Source organism: Melanotaenia boesemani, chromosome 21, assembly GCF_017639745.1.
Source record: "Melanotaenia boesemani isolate fMelBoe1 chromosome 21, fMelBoe1.pri, whole genome shotgun sequence".
Classification (NCBI taxonomy): domain Eukaryota; kingdom Metazoa; phylum Chordata; class Actinopteri; order Atheriniformes; family Melanotaeniidae; genus Melanotaenia; species Melanotaenia boesemani.
The window spans coordinates 23,041,522-23,056,077 of record NC_055702.1 but is presented as its reverse complement, the minus strand read 5'-3'; the positions used below and the strand labels follow the sequence as shown (position 1 = coordinate 23,056,077).

The 14,556-nt window shown below is 40.4% G+C and overlaps 1 protein-coding gene across 1 annotated transcript in view; it reads right to left on the bottom strand.

The window, feature by feature from the left end:
- cacna1g (calcium channel, voltage-dependent, T type, alpha 1G subunit) overlaps positions 1–10,128 on the bottom strand; it is a 318,055-nt gene extending 307,927 nt beyond the window's left edge. Inside the window, exon 1 of the mRNA XM_041973670.1 lies at positions 10,066–10,128. Within this exon, the coding sequence (XP_041829604.1) occupies positions 10,066–10,092 (27 nt within the window). The 5' untranslated portion in view covers positions 10,093–10,128. The remainder of the gene's footprint in view (positions 1–10,065) is intronic.
- Between the last annotated feature and the right edge of the window lie 4,428 nt (positions 10,129–14,556).

Sequence of the window (14,556 nt, the reverse complement as noted above, 5' to 3'; positions counted from 1 at the left end):
CTAAAGTTCAAACTGAGCTTCAGAATAAAGAAGAAAGGGGATTTAAGTGACTTTGAATGTGGCCTTAATTTAAACTGGGTGGTCAAACTGGCTTGTTTGGCAAAAATGCCCCTCTTAACCACATGGATGGAACAAATAAGAGTCCATCTGCAGGTAAACTTAGAAAACGTCACAACTTGATAAATAACGTTCATGTCTGGCCTTTATTTGTTCAGTAGATAACTACGCATTAATATAATTCTTCAAATAATTTCTGCTGATATTATGAATCTTTTCAGCTGCTCTAGTAAGTTCTGTTCTAGTCAAGCGAATATTCTTTTATGTTAAGAGACCTCCATCTGGTTATACACTGGTTGTAGAGCACAACCTGGAAGAAATGCATACAAAATTATGGCTTTATTATAAACGTTTAGTTATTTTCATGATCAAATTTGCCCCGGAATATGTGCCTCTTTTGTTTTGGTAAAGCCTCTTTCCACCGGAAAACACTTTTCTCTCCATTTAAACGGCAAATTCCTCCTCCGCCGTTCGTCATCACTTCTTCCCAGGTTATCACATGGCTGACAGTAAAGGAGCGGACCCAGTAACAGGCCGGGTGATTGATCACTATTTGCCCCTATTTATTAAGTGACCTTTGAATTTATAAGAGGACAGATTTCTGTTTAATATTTAATATTTGTCCCATATCTAAGCAGATTAGGTATAGAATATGATTATAAAGAAGTGACTGAAAAAAAAAAAAAAATTTGCGGAATTCAGCAGATATCAGTTAATCAAAAAATCTAAACAGCTATTTTAAGAGATGTCTTCAGGTCCCTGGATCAAATTTTACACAAAACAACACGTTCAGCACAACACAGATGTTTACATTATGCTATAGCCACCCAACAAACTTCATCCAGTCAAAGAGGAATCCAGTGGAAATACTAACCTACACAAGTTTACATTAGCTCATCTTAGAACGCAACCAAACTGATCCTTTTTTATTTTGTTGAACTCTGTAAAACAGCAAGGAAGCATGTGCATAAACTAAAATACATAAACTTAACGTATTAAAAATGTAATTTTAATTTACTACACTTAGTAAGGACGAGTTGGACTGAATTTAATCCAACTGCGGATGATGCTCCAGAGGAAGAGGAGAAGACGGGTCACATGCACCTGTGGTTGCTATGGTTGCTTTCTTGCTAGGTCTTGTCACATTGCTGGAATCATCCAAGCTGCTGGAACCGGTTGATTCTTGCTGTGTGACACTTGACACATGTTCCTTTCTTCTTGTTATCATTGGACCACTTTCTAATGTCCATTGTCTAACGGTATCAGCCTGCTACTACTTCAGTGAAGCTAGCCAATGACTTTGCGCCAAATATCACAATATCTTAAAGAAAGCACGATTAAGTTATCGCATGACTTGGTGATTATATACATACATAGATTAAATATGCAAACACACTAACACCTTGCAAATGTTTTGAGAGATATGTTTTCTCAGTGCCAAAAGAGCACATATAGGAACTGATTCTACTTGTAATAATTTAGTACCACTATCAAAATAACTGTTAAATAATTATAAATGAGAATTATATTTACAAGTATAAATATTAAAATAAAAAGCCTGAATGGGTGGGCCTTGCCCGATGGGATGTGCACAACCATCTCTAGGGTTTACAGAGAATGGTCTGAAAAAGAGAAAATATCCAGCAAGCATTAATGGTCTGGACCAGAGTGTCTGGTTGATGTCAGAGGTCAGAGGAGAATGTGCAGACTGGTTGGAGATGATAGAAAGGCAACAGGAACCCAAATAAGCACCGGTTCCAACTCTCAACACACAACACGTCCAACCTTGAAGCAGATGGGCTACAGCAGCAGAAGACACACCGGGTGCCTCCTGTTAGCTAAGAACAGGAAACTGAGGCTACAATTCACACAGACTCACCAACACTGGACAATAGAAGATGGAGAAACGTTGCTGGTCTGATTAGTCTCAGATCATATATGTAAGGGTATATTGGTAAAAAGAACATGTGTTGACCAAAGTGCTGTACAACTAAGAGTGATAAAATAGAAATAAAAATTTGGGGGAATAAATAATAAAAAATGAAGGTTATTATTTAAAGGTTAAAGTTTGGGCCCCTTAGTACCAACGTGGCCTGGTTTAACCACCACAGCCTACCTGAGTATTGTTGCTGACCATGTCCATCCCTTTATGGCCACAGTGGAGCATCTTCTGATGCTACTTCCAGGATAATGCACCATGTCACAAAGCTCAGATCATCTCCACCTGCTTTCTAGAACATGACAATGAGTTCACTGGACTCTGAGGAATGTTTCCAACAACTTGTTTAATCTATAACACCAAGAATTAGGGCAGTTCTGAAGGTAAAAGGGCTTCAGCACAGTACTAACAAGGTAGACTTACATGGCCAGTGAGTGAATATGGGTGTAATTTAATTCCTTACAGTTCTCTGGAATGTGAGCTGAATGGTCTGTTCACTTTCCAGCTGATTCTATGCCAGGTTAGCACTCAAACTGGCTAAGAGCAGCATTTTAAAGCAGCTATGTAAAAACGATGACAGAACATTTTTTTTAACAATATGTAAACTTATTCTGCTAAACCACCAAAATTACATAATGAATCTGTAAATGAGCATAAGATTGGCTTTATGATGATCATTGCTGGTTGCAGTTGTAACATCTCAAAGCTGATTTATTTTCACCCTCCAGTCACTGACCAATCAGTCAGCAATGCAAATCATATCTGCACATCCACCCCACATAAACTCTGACAGCTAACCCATCTGGTTGACAAATTGCATTTTACATAAAAGCTCGCTCTTAGAAAGCTGAGCCAGGGAACATGTTAAACACACCAGTTACATTTTAATATGATGCTGCATGCAGATCTACATTTTATGCAAGTCAACACATACACACACATATCCTATGTTGTTTAGACGTGTATGCAAAATACATGCAAGTGGCATCACTCAGCAATCAACATGAATCCAAGAGTAAAAAACTCAGAAAGGTCTTACAAGGTTGAGTAGATGAATACTTCATCAAACAAAATCTTGCAGTGCATAAGTAGGGTTCATGTCAGCCGCCTGGAGAGTTCAAGAGTATATATATATATACTTTATAATACAGAAAATGCACATACACACATGCAGCACTTGTAGCTTCTAGGTTGTGATTAGATTTGAAATGGAGATCAAGCTGCACAACACTGGAAACATCTGAACTCTCTGAGGAGGCGAGGCAGGAGTACAGGCTGCAGAAGCTAAGGAAGAAAGTCTTAAAGAGAAGTTTTTGGTGGTTGAAGTCCTACTTTCTCTCCTCTAAAAAAACGCTCTCTGAAATCCAACTTGGGTGTCTGGCTGAGCCTCTGCCCTTTTTTTTTATTTCCCCCCTCTTGTATTCCCTTTCTTTTTCCCTCCATTGGTTGTGGCAGCCGAAGATGGCACACACACACACACACACACACACACACACACACACATACACATTCCTGCTGGCTTTCCACCCAGTGTTCGGCTTTTAAAAGCAGGCGCTTTAAGGGAAAGGGAGGCAGACGAAGACGAGGAGGGGGCGGAGGGCGGGAGACATGTTCTGTTGATTGAATGCTTGCTTGCTTAGGTTTCCATTATTTCAATGTTGTATCAGAGCTGCAAGCGACAAATGTGAGTACCTGATTTGCTGAAATATAGACCAAGAGAATGACGCAGAAATTCAAATTAAAGCAGGAGCATATTTAGTCAAAAATCAACCTTATCCCTTTGATGAGTGGCTTATCAGCCTTCCGGTGATGCTACATCCACCTAGCCAAGCCAGGAGTGCTCCCTCAGGGTCACTAAGAGTCCATTCTTTGTAGTGAATGAAAAGAGCCAACTCCAGCTGGGAACAGTGTTGTCAAATCTTTGGTAAGAATAGTCGGTAAAAGTTGCTAAATAACATCATCATCTAATTTGCATAATCAACCCAATGTATGTAATGTAGTGGACGCTGTAGCCGGAGGAATATTGTCATGGAGAGACAAAAAGTTGAGCTATACATATGTTTAAAACTACAACAGAACTTTTTTCTGTTGATTCTTGATTTTTCAAGTGTTTCAACTTTTATTTAATTTAATTAACCTTTATTTTACAAGGGAAGTCCTATTGAGATTACAAAATTTAGTTTCTAAAGCAGCACATTTCAGTTACACTACCTTTGAATCCATTACTACATTTTGCATGTAACAGTTTGATTAAATGCAAACAAAAATTGTAATTGTGAATTCAATAATGAATTGAAACGTATTTTATTTTGTTGTCCTGGCACACTCTGTCTCATTTTCTTTCTTGTTCTTTCACAAAAAACACACACAGCCCACACACACCAGACACTTATCACGCACTCTCTACACACTCTTTACAAACTCCCACACCTGCGCTTACAGCATCGGATGAAGACCGGCTTTCTGTCCACCTGGCTGATCTGATCCAAATTCTGCCAGCAGCAGAGTTAAAGCAGATATAGGTATGTGTTCATGAATTAATGTTTTGTTTTTTAGTTACAGAAAAGTTAGAAAATTGCACCAAATACCCTCATTATTACATCACTGTCATCCTGAACACATCTAGCATGCAACTTCTGTGTGCAGGGTCTCCTGCTTCCGTAAAGCCCCCTGTAGCCTGGAGAGATGTAGAGGGAGAGGAGGATGTTGGCCTCCATCAAACAGAGGCTACAGCAGAGAGACCCACAGCTCCAGCCTCATCATGTAGCTGCTGGAAAGGTAGAAAAGAACCTGACATCTCACCTCATCCCCTCACCTCATTTAAAATTGTGTCTTTCGTTAGATATTTTTGCCTGATTATATATTTAGTTTTATTTTTAAAAATATTTGATACATATAAAGAATTTAAAACTTGAGGCAAACTGTCCTGAAGTTTCAACACAGTCAAAACTATTTTCATTTTTTGCATTTTTATGGATGGTTGTGGTCTTATACAAAGATATATGCCCATAAGTATATGGTACATTTTAGACATTTAACTGGATTTCTGTTAATAATTTATTTTGATGAACATGCTGTCCTTTTGCAAATTGTGCAAATTGTGCATATTGTGCATTTTAGTTTAGTTTTTCTTACTGTTTGTAAAAATGAGTGTATCTTAAAAAACTAGGTTATGAACAAACTTAAAATAAATTTTGTGTTGTCTGAAAGGACTTTGTCCAACTTTTTTTACACTTACAATTTTGTGGGATAAAGCTTTGGCATCTCTCTGTTTAGGAAAATATGTGTAATATTTTCTCGTTTTTTGTGGTTTACTGCACTTTGTTAGCAATCTGTTTTGTATATGGACTTAATTAATACATAATATCAAAATAAGGATTAAAAGTGTTGTATTGATGTACAGCTAATTAAAATGCTCCAAAAACATAACATTATAACATGCAAAAATGAGCCTATAGTAGGTTTTAAAGGGTTAAAAGTAACAAGTTTGCAGTATGAATTTCAAAGCTGTGCATCCCGCCTACCTTCTGAACTCCAAGTGAACAAAGTCTGGGAGTGAATTTCAGCCATTAGGTTTGTTTCCCTGCTGGAACGGACAAAAAGCAGGATTCCAGTCTCAGCTCTTCTAGATTCTGGGGTAAAGTGTGTTTTTAATGACTTTTTAAAACTTAAACTTAAAAAAGGACTTTTAGGCTTTACACCTTCCATTGTAACGGAACACAGTATCATGGGAAAAGCCTGTGGATGCAGTTTTCAAACTAAGTTGGCAACAATGGTTGAGGAGAGCCAAATTTTCAGAAGAAGCTGGGTTTTATTTTGATGAGCATACCATGCAACTAATCACACGCGAAGAAAGACCAGGATCATACCATTATATGAAAGAAGGAAGCAGGGTAGACTCTGAGAAGACAGAGACGATTTAAATACAAGTGGGTCTGGGAAAAGTAGAGACATTAGTGAATCTAAAGTGTTCAGACTTTGGCCTTTATTTATAGGATTTACATGTGGTTCTGTGTTCAATTGAAGGTTTAATTAAAATATTAAAAAGTAACTGTAGGCCTATTCTTTTCTATACTAAATAGATAAAAGATTGCTTACCAACATATAAACCATTCAAAATCGGCAAGTTGGGCTAAAATTGAAACTCTTCCGAACAGTAAATAGACAGCCATTTGAGAGACAAAAAAGGCAGCTGAGTTCAATGCTTAGAAAAGAGCCAGACCTCCCATCACTACAGTGATGCTACATCCACCTAGCCAGGCCAGGTGTCCACCCTCATTGTTCAGGGTGGTGTAATCCTCTGCTTAAATCAGAGCAGAGAGGACTGGACTAGTTCCCAAACTCCCCTCCTCCTCCTCCGATTTGGCACAACATCCAGTTCCCCGCCAGTGAGGAGACACCTACGGGAGTCCTGTGGAAGTGTGTGTGTGAGTGCTGCTTATACAACCTCGCTCACACACACATAAACAAAAGCTCTCACTTTTTATCATACGCAGATTCTACAGAAATCATTAGGGAAAAAAAAAAAAAAAAAAACAGCAGACGGAATTTCACACACAGGCAACGTGTTGGGCAAAACATCACTCAGAGAGAGCACCCTAGGGGTCTTCAATTAGACCCTAAATACCTCTGCAAGCATCCAGGGGTCCTAATTACTTCAGACTGTTGAGAACAGCCGTGGGCCGGCTGCAGCCGAGGGCTTACCGAGGATACGCCTGTTTAGAATAGATTCTGGCCCCGAGATCAGTCGGGTTTTCCTGCCGTGTTGCTCTGCAGCTTCAGACAGAGGAAGAGGTCTCTGTGCATCAGAGCTGGCTGCGGCTGCTGGTGTGCTGCGGATGTATTTATAGCAGGAGGGAGAGCGACTACTGCAGGATTAGTTTTCCAAGCTGAGAGCTCAGAGAGACACGGCGTGGGGAGGTAGAGGCAGAGGAGGGCCATGGATCAAGTGTGGAAGAGTTAAAAATATAGCTTCGGCTACATCTGCTCGCTCGGATAAAAAGCATCACTGTGTTAATATAAACACACACTCTCAGAGAAGGTGCTCAGAGGCCGATCAATAAGAGTTATGTTACAACACATTAGATAATCAGCGACCTTTTCCTAATCAACAGGGATACAAATTAAAGGGCAAACAAGAAGACAAAGACTGTCAGCCTTAGGGACACCTGTACGCACACACACTGAAGCACTCCAAATATCATTGCAGATTCAATCCCTCAACATCATGAAATCCATAATGCACCTCAAAGCAATGCCTGTGAAACAGATCCAAGTTCAACAAAAAGAGTCAGGATATAAAGAAAACTGGTTTGACAGCTGGTAAAAGTCCTGTTTAGTCAAGTATGCAGTAATCACTGAAAACTGTCTGATTTAGTGATCTGTGACAGCTTAGAGCCCATCCACGTGTGACGCGGTGGGCTCCGTCCGTCTACAGCTTTCTTATAGCCAGATCGGACACAAGAAGGAACGGTGTACCTGTAAATGAGACATCTAAGAAAAGCTGGGAAATATGATGGCAAACAGTCAATAAGAAGTTGTCAGAGGTTGAAATGGCTGACTAGCCGACTCATAAGATGCCAGCAGATTTGTGGCAGTTTTCACTGATTAATTCCTGGTATTTTGTAGCTAATTAGGATGGTTTCCCAAGAGAAGAAAAGAGTTTTTGATTATTTCCAAAGCTCTTCTTCTGGCTGGTTTTGTTTCTGTTTTCTGTTAAGATGATCCCACAAGATGCTTCAAAAATGTTAAATCAACTGTGTCATCTTTGGTATTTTTGTACATGCAGCCAAAGAAGTAGGAACAATGTATTTACAAAAGGTAGCAAAGATCCTATGATAGCATTTGAAATATGTGACTTAAGCCATTTTTCTATCAAGGTGTCTGGCTCAGGATTGGCTAATTTGGTGCAGTTTGGTTTGGTAAACCCTGATCTCTGTTGCATCTCTTTAGCCACCTGTACCTTTACCTTGTAGGTGGGGCTAAAGCCTGATAGCAATAGCTGCATTAGCTACGTAACAACAACATCTTCCTTGAATTATGACAATGAATGCCACACAGAAACATAGGAGGAGAAAGATGGACATCCAGCCGTTTGCATTCTTTCTTAATGACATGTGGCTTGAAACAACAAAAAGATTCACTGTTTATTTAAACATGGTGCAGTTTAAATATACTCTGATAATTGTGATGGTTCTTTCAACCAATCAACAGTTTGCAGTGTGTCAAGCTACACCCTTTAGGGTCAAATTGGTAAGATTTGGACCCTAAAGGAAGGGTCCCAAAAACGTAAGATGGGTGGGATCAATTATTCTGGCACTCTTTCCAGCTTTGCCTGTGGAAATGCAACAATAATGTGCTCCAACTCGTACCAAGCCGGATCCGAAAAAGAAGCTTGAATGGTTTGTATGATGCAAGGACTGGACTGAAAATTAGCATCAAAACAGCCAATGTCCAAAGAAAAACTTGTAAATCAGTTTAAGACACTACGAGAAAGTCTGGCTGCATGGAAGCAAAACATGTTTTAAAAAATGAGGCACAGATCAAGACTTTTGCATAAAACCATGAATGATTCTTCCTTTGAAAATAGTTAGATACAAGAACTGGAGATAAAAATGAGAATAAAAAACAGCCAATGTCCAGAGAAAGACTTTTAAAAATCTTGGAAATGCTGTAGACCACTTTAAACAATTACAAGTCAGGCTGCTTTGGATGCAAAATGTCTTCAAAAAGTTAGATGCAGATCAAAATGTTTGCACAATTCTGTCATTTCTAGCCTAACTAATGACCAACCAGTAAGCATCATTTGTGCAACTTTAAATTAGTTTGAGAATTTATTTATAGCAATGCAACCCATGTCCAACAGGTTAAAAGTTCAAATTAAATAATTTCTTTTGCAGAAATTCTTAGTCTGGGTGGTTTTGTAAATTACTGTTCTGGTTTGTCATCTTTAAGTTTTCCTAAAATGAATTTCTTTGTGGGAGGTCCACAAAAGCAAATGTTTGAGAACCACTGAAAAGGATAATGGCATCATAGATCCCATTTGCTCCCAGTGGAGCCGCAGGGGACTCATATACCCCTGCAGCTAAAAAAAAGTCTATTTGTAAGACCTTTAAAGATTTGACATTTACAGACATGGAAATCTACTGTGATCACTGGGAAACTGCGGCAGAGTAAAGAAGGGCAAATATGAGAGGAGGATGATAGAAAAGGGGGTTGAAAGAGTGTCAAGTGCGATCAGAACCACAGACAACATTCCTCAGGGAGTTTGAGGAGGAGGAGGAGGACAGGCTGCTCACATCTCAATTAAAACAGTGACAAATGAGGAAAGATGGGGTGTTTGGATGTGAAGCAGGAGAGGAGGCAGAAGGGATGGATGGATGGATGGATGGATGGATGGATGGATGGATGGATGGATGGATTGATGGAGAGGAGGAGGCAGACAGGAAGCAAAGAAACAATCACATAAAGCTGAGCAGCTTCAACTAAACACTTGTTTCTACAACTCTCTTCACACACACTAACACAGATGCTGCCTGAGCTTTAAGAGAGAGAGACAGAAAAGGATCTATAGAGCCTCTTTTCTCACACCCCTCCTGCAGCAGCACTGCATCAGTGCAGGTCTGAGCATTTATGAATCAATAGTACACCTCAGCAGCATCAATAAGCCTCAGTGACTTAAATAGACTCCATCCCAAAGAAAGGCTCAATAAAAAAAAGCCACTCCAGGTGTGTGTCAATACACTAACTTAACAGCCCCCCCTCAAAAAAATAGCGCCAGTCATGTGAGGTTAGTGGATTTTCACGCCTGCTGTTTCTTATGAATAATAAATTGGCTCGGAATGAGAGCCAACATGGGAAAAAGTAAAAGCTGTATAGTGTGGACCGGAACGCTCAAGGCTTTAACACGTGCGCACACAAACCACGTGAGCGTGGATGCAACTCTTCCATCAAATCAAAGCCATGAAGCGTTTTCACTCAACAAATGCTGTGAAATAAATAAATAAAAAGAATCCCATGAACCCCTGAGGTCAGCTTGAAAGCTGCACAGACAAGCGGGAGCTTCTTACCTGCCACAGGTGTGTACATGTGCGCATGAGCGCACTTCCATCTCCCAAAATTAAAGAAAAAGAGGGGAACTGAAAGGATATGGGTTGCAGACCATTTTGAGACACCAGCTCCGAGGCCGGGTGGTTTGTTTCAAGTAGAAGAAGACCACCGGTGCCAGCGTGGGGTAGGGTAGGCTCTCCCCGCCGTGCGTCGAGCCTTCATCCCCGCCTGTAGAGATCCCGTCAGGCGCCGGGGACGCCGGCTCCATCACCAGTTCGCTGTGCTCTACGCTTCCTGTCCCGAGCCCGGACAGATCGTTGAGCCGGATGAAGGTCCTCGGTAAAGAGGAGCGACCCTCCGAGTCCCTTGCGTCGGGGATCCCGGAGAGATTTCCCCCATCCTCGGCCATCATTCAGCTCCTGCAAGCGATCATACAGTGTGATTGCAGACAGATAATTGCAGCTGACAAAGCAGGGGAACTGCAGTAGATGGATGAAGGCGCAAAAATCGACGCAAACTCAAGTCATGAAATATTTTAATATAATCAGCAACTTTAGTTTAAAAAATCTACTAACTTTATTAAAAAACAAACACTGCAGATCTAGACAACAAGACTAAACAAATCTAAACATCTGAAGTCTCAAACAGCCAGGTGTTATTTTTATTATGAAAATATACGCACCGCAATGCTTAAAAATAGTATTAAATAATCAATATTAAGCAATACTAAACTGGTTTATTTCGATTGATCCGAATCACTGCTCTGCGCAGGAAAAACAGCAGAGCTTCTCATCATCCTTAAAAACGCGGGGCTGCATTCCTCTCCAGAAACAAAGCCCCCAAAAATTCTTTTAACGATCAGCGCGGATTCATTATAAGCAAACTTTAGCAGCGTCTCACATCTACTGCCAAAATATCCAAATTAAGAAAGACTCTGTGGCTATTTTTCTATTTAAATAAATGCGGTGGCATCGTTTGTGATGGATACATTACCTGGAATGGACTCGGTAGATGTGCCCAAAGCGCACTCAGTCATCGCATGATCAGGTTTTGTCGGGGCTATAAAGTCCACTCGAGCTTCAAGAAGAGGAGAAAAAATCCTTATTGGTAATGACAGGCGAAAAAGGGAGAGGTGAATAGAAGAAAAAGAAGGGAGAAAGGGGAGAAAGGAGGAGAGTCTCTCCGTGTTGTGGGTTTGGTGCGTCTAGCGGACCGTATAGTTTCCAGGTGGTGCGCCCTCAGCAGACGCGCTGCGCTGAGGCCCCGGTTGTCACGGTGTCCAAAGAAGCCTCTCCAGGGGCCTCAGCGACACTTCAGAGGCATCTACCGTGATGAAATTAACTTTAAGCAGCGAGACTTTCTCCTCCGCACAAACTTCTTTTAAAATCCTGTTTTTCCACAAAGGATAAAAAAAGAAAAAAAACTGATGCTGAATCGCTTCCTCTGCGTTTTCCCCAGTGTTCTTCCTCATTCAAAAGAACAATCCAATACTTTTCATTGCATCCACAGGCTTTTTTTTTTTTTATTCTTTTTCTGATTTTAGGGTATATTCCGACTTTGCTTCTTTAAAGATCCATGGAGATGCTGCTGCGCATCCTGTCGCTGCGCACCAAGCGTCAAAGAGACGAGCTTTGACGGCGTGAATATTTCAAACACCACTCCTCTCCCCTTTGTTGTCGCACACATGAAAGACCAGAGGCTCCTGTTTTCACTCCTGTCTCCTATGGACTGCATCTACCCGGTTCCGTCCATCAGCGGAGCTCTCACAGCTGGATGGGGGATCCTAACTTCTCACTCCCCGCCCAGAAAGCGCCCGCTCTGCACCAATCAGAGCGCGGCCGGGCTTGGAGCTCCCTCCTCAAATGGTAGGGCTCCATGTCAGTTTAAACCGAAGACTGTTTGGTGGAGGTGGTGGGGGTTGGGGGGGAAACAGCTGGAATCTTAATGTCATCTGTCAACCAATAAGTAGCGAGGGAGTGATGGCATCCAACGAGCACTGCTGTGTGATTGGTACAGAGTTTATTATGAGGAAGTTTTAGGGGGAAGAGTTGCTGCACGTGCAATGTGACTCCAGCTGCATGTTAAAATGAAAAGGGATGGAACAAGGAGCAGTGGATCTCAGTGTTTTTAATAATCCAGACTTTCTTTTGTTCTTTTCAATAGGTCTTTAGAACCAGTTCTTCAGACTTTCTGAAGGTCTTTCATTGTGCAAAAGTTTTGATTTATCCCATATTTATAGAAATATTTTGCTTCCAAGCAGCCAGACTTTTTTGTGACATATTAAAACAGCCCAATATAACTTTCTAACTTTAAAAATCAGCTTCTTTTGTTTTTGTGCTTCTGACTCGTTTTTATGAAGTCACACTTTTGTACATTTGAGAAGCCGTTGTTGCCCTGCAACATCACTTTACAGTTAAATTTTTGCTTTGCAGCACCATGTCACATGCTAGAAACTGGCTATCAACACTGGAATCTGCACCATGGCAGATTTGGGGCGGCGTGGCTCAGTGGGTAGAGTGGTTGTCTTGTAGCCTGAGGGATGCCGGTTCGATCCTCGGCCTGTCGAGCTCATGTCGAAGGCACCAAACCAAAATTGCTCCTGATGGTCGTGGTTGAGCGCCTTGCATGGCAGCTTCCATTATCGGTATGTGAATGTGATGTATATTGTAAGCGCTTTGGGTAAAAGCTATATAAATACAGACCATTTACCATTCAGTAAAGAAACCCAAGATGACATTAATGGAGCAAGCAAAGAAAAGAAGTATAGAAAGGGACAGAGCGAAGGATAAGACAAAAGTCAACATCAGACTGACTTTTACTGGCAGCAGAAATCTCAGAGAAGAGACAGGATGCAAAATGGATGCTGGATTAGCCTTTGTTAGAGGGCACCTCAGTGAGAAAATCTGCCAAAGTTCAGTAGTGGGGCATCAAAGTGATCTCTAGCAATAGTTCTCAAGTTTTCTGAATGTCTTTCTAAGTCTTTGACTACTTTTGTGATCATTTTTTAGTTTAGCTGTTGTACCTTAGCATTATCTGAGAAATGTGTGAAGTATGAATCATTCAAGCATAAAAGAAGCACCTATAGGGATGAATCTGTGAAACAGCAGATAAAATTTAAAATTTTATCTGCTTATGTGCTTTGTTACTAGTAGCCTGTTGCAAATATAAATTAGCTGTTCTCATTTCTTTAGCAGAGTCTCCAAAATAAATAAATAAATAAAATCCAAAGATATCAGTTTGACAGTAAAATATTATTTGTGCATGAACAAATCATTCTCAAAGTGCTCAATGCTGACAACATGGCATAACTCAATATGGTGTGCATTGCCCCTTAAAATCTGAGAACATTAAAAGTTTCTGAGCCTGAATAAAACAAAAACAAAATAACAACTATATATATATATGAAGCAGTTCTGAAGGTGATGTTCTTAAAAAACAGAAGAAGATTCTGAGAGATGGAGCCTCACCAGAAATCGTCTCCATAGCTGTCAGTCAGTTTTAAGGAAGAGAGAAAAGACTGAAGTATGTCTGATAGAACAAAAACTGGACTGAAAATAAGTGGCAACAGGTCTGTTGTAGCGACAAATCCTCTCCAGAACCCAGATCTCAACATTAATAAAGCAGTGTAGGGTCATCTGGACAGAGAATAGAACAAAAGGCAGAAACATCCAAAGAGCTTTGAAATGTCCTTCAAGAAGCCCGGAGAACTATTCCTGAATACTGCTTGAAGGAATTACAAAAATTAGAATTTTTCCTCTCAGATACTGTATTTCCAATAATCTTTTTACTTTTAATGAAGGTGACTGGAGACTAGAGACATCTGCTCTTACTTTAATTGTCTAAAAACAGCAACATTTTTATTTTTTAATTAAAGCTATCAGTCTGCAGAGAGGGGCCCCAGCTTTCCTGAGGCACCACAGGATGTCAATCCTTTTCTGGAAGCACTTTCCAGTTTGCAGAAAATGAACAGTAGTACTGACTCACGAAATGACAGAAATTCACCTATAAAAAATTTAAATAAATAAATAAACCTGCGATTTTTGCATAGGGAAAAAAAAATAAAACAAATGCTACCTAATTTAAATACTAATGGGATTCTAATGTTCACTTGTGTTGTCAGATCTGGAGACCCTGTAGCCCTAGATGAGTGCTCTGGCACATATACACACTGTATGCTGGCAGCCACTAGAGGAAGTTGTTTCCCCAGGCCATCTATATGTCTCATACACGCTCCCAGTGTCCACAGCTGAGATACAGCCAGAAGCAGAGCAGGTAAAGCTACAAAGCTTTTCATCTGTTTTTGTGATTCTGGGCTTTTAAAACCCATTCACATGCTCACAAATGCACATACTCTCAGTCACAGAGGACATTATCCACTACAGCATAGCAGCAGTGTGCTTTATTTTTATTACACTGTATGATCATTGATCTGAGAACAGGCAGGAGCAAATCAATGACGGGAACCAATTTCTTTTCATAGTGTTTATTGCATCTAGTGTGTAGAGGCAGAT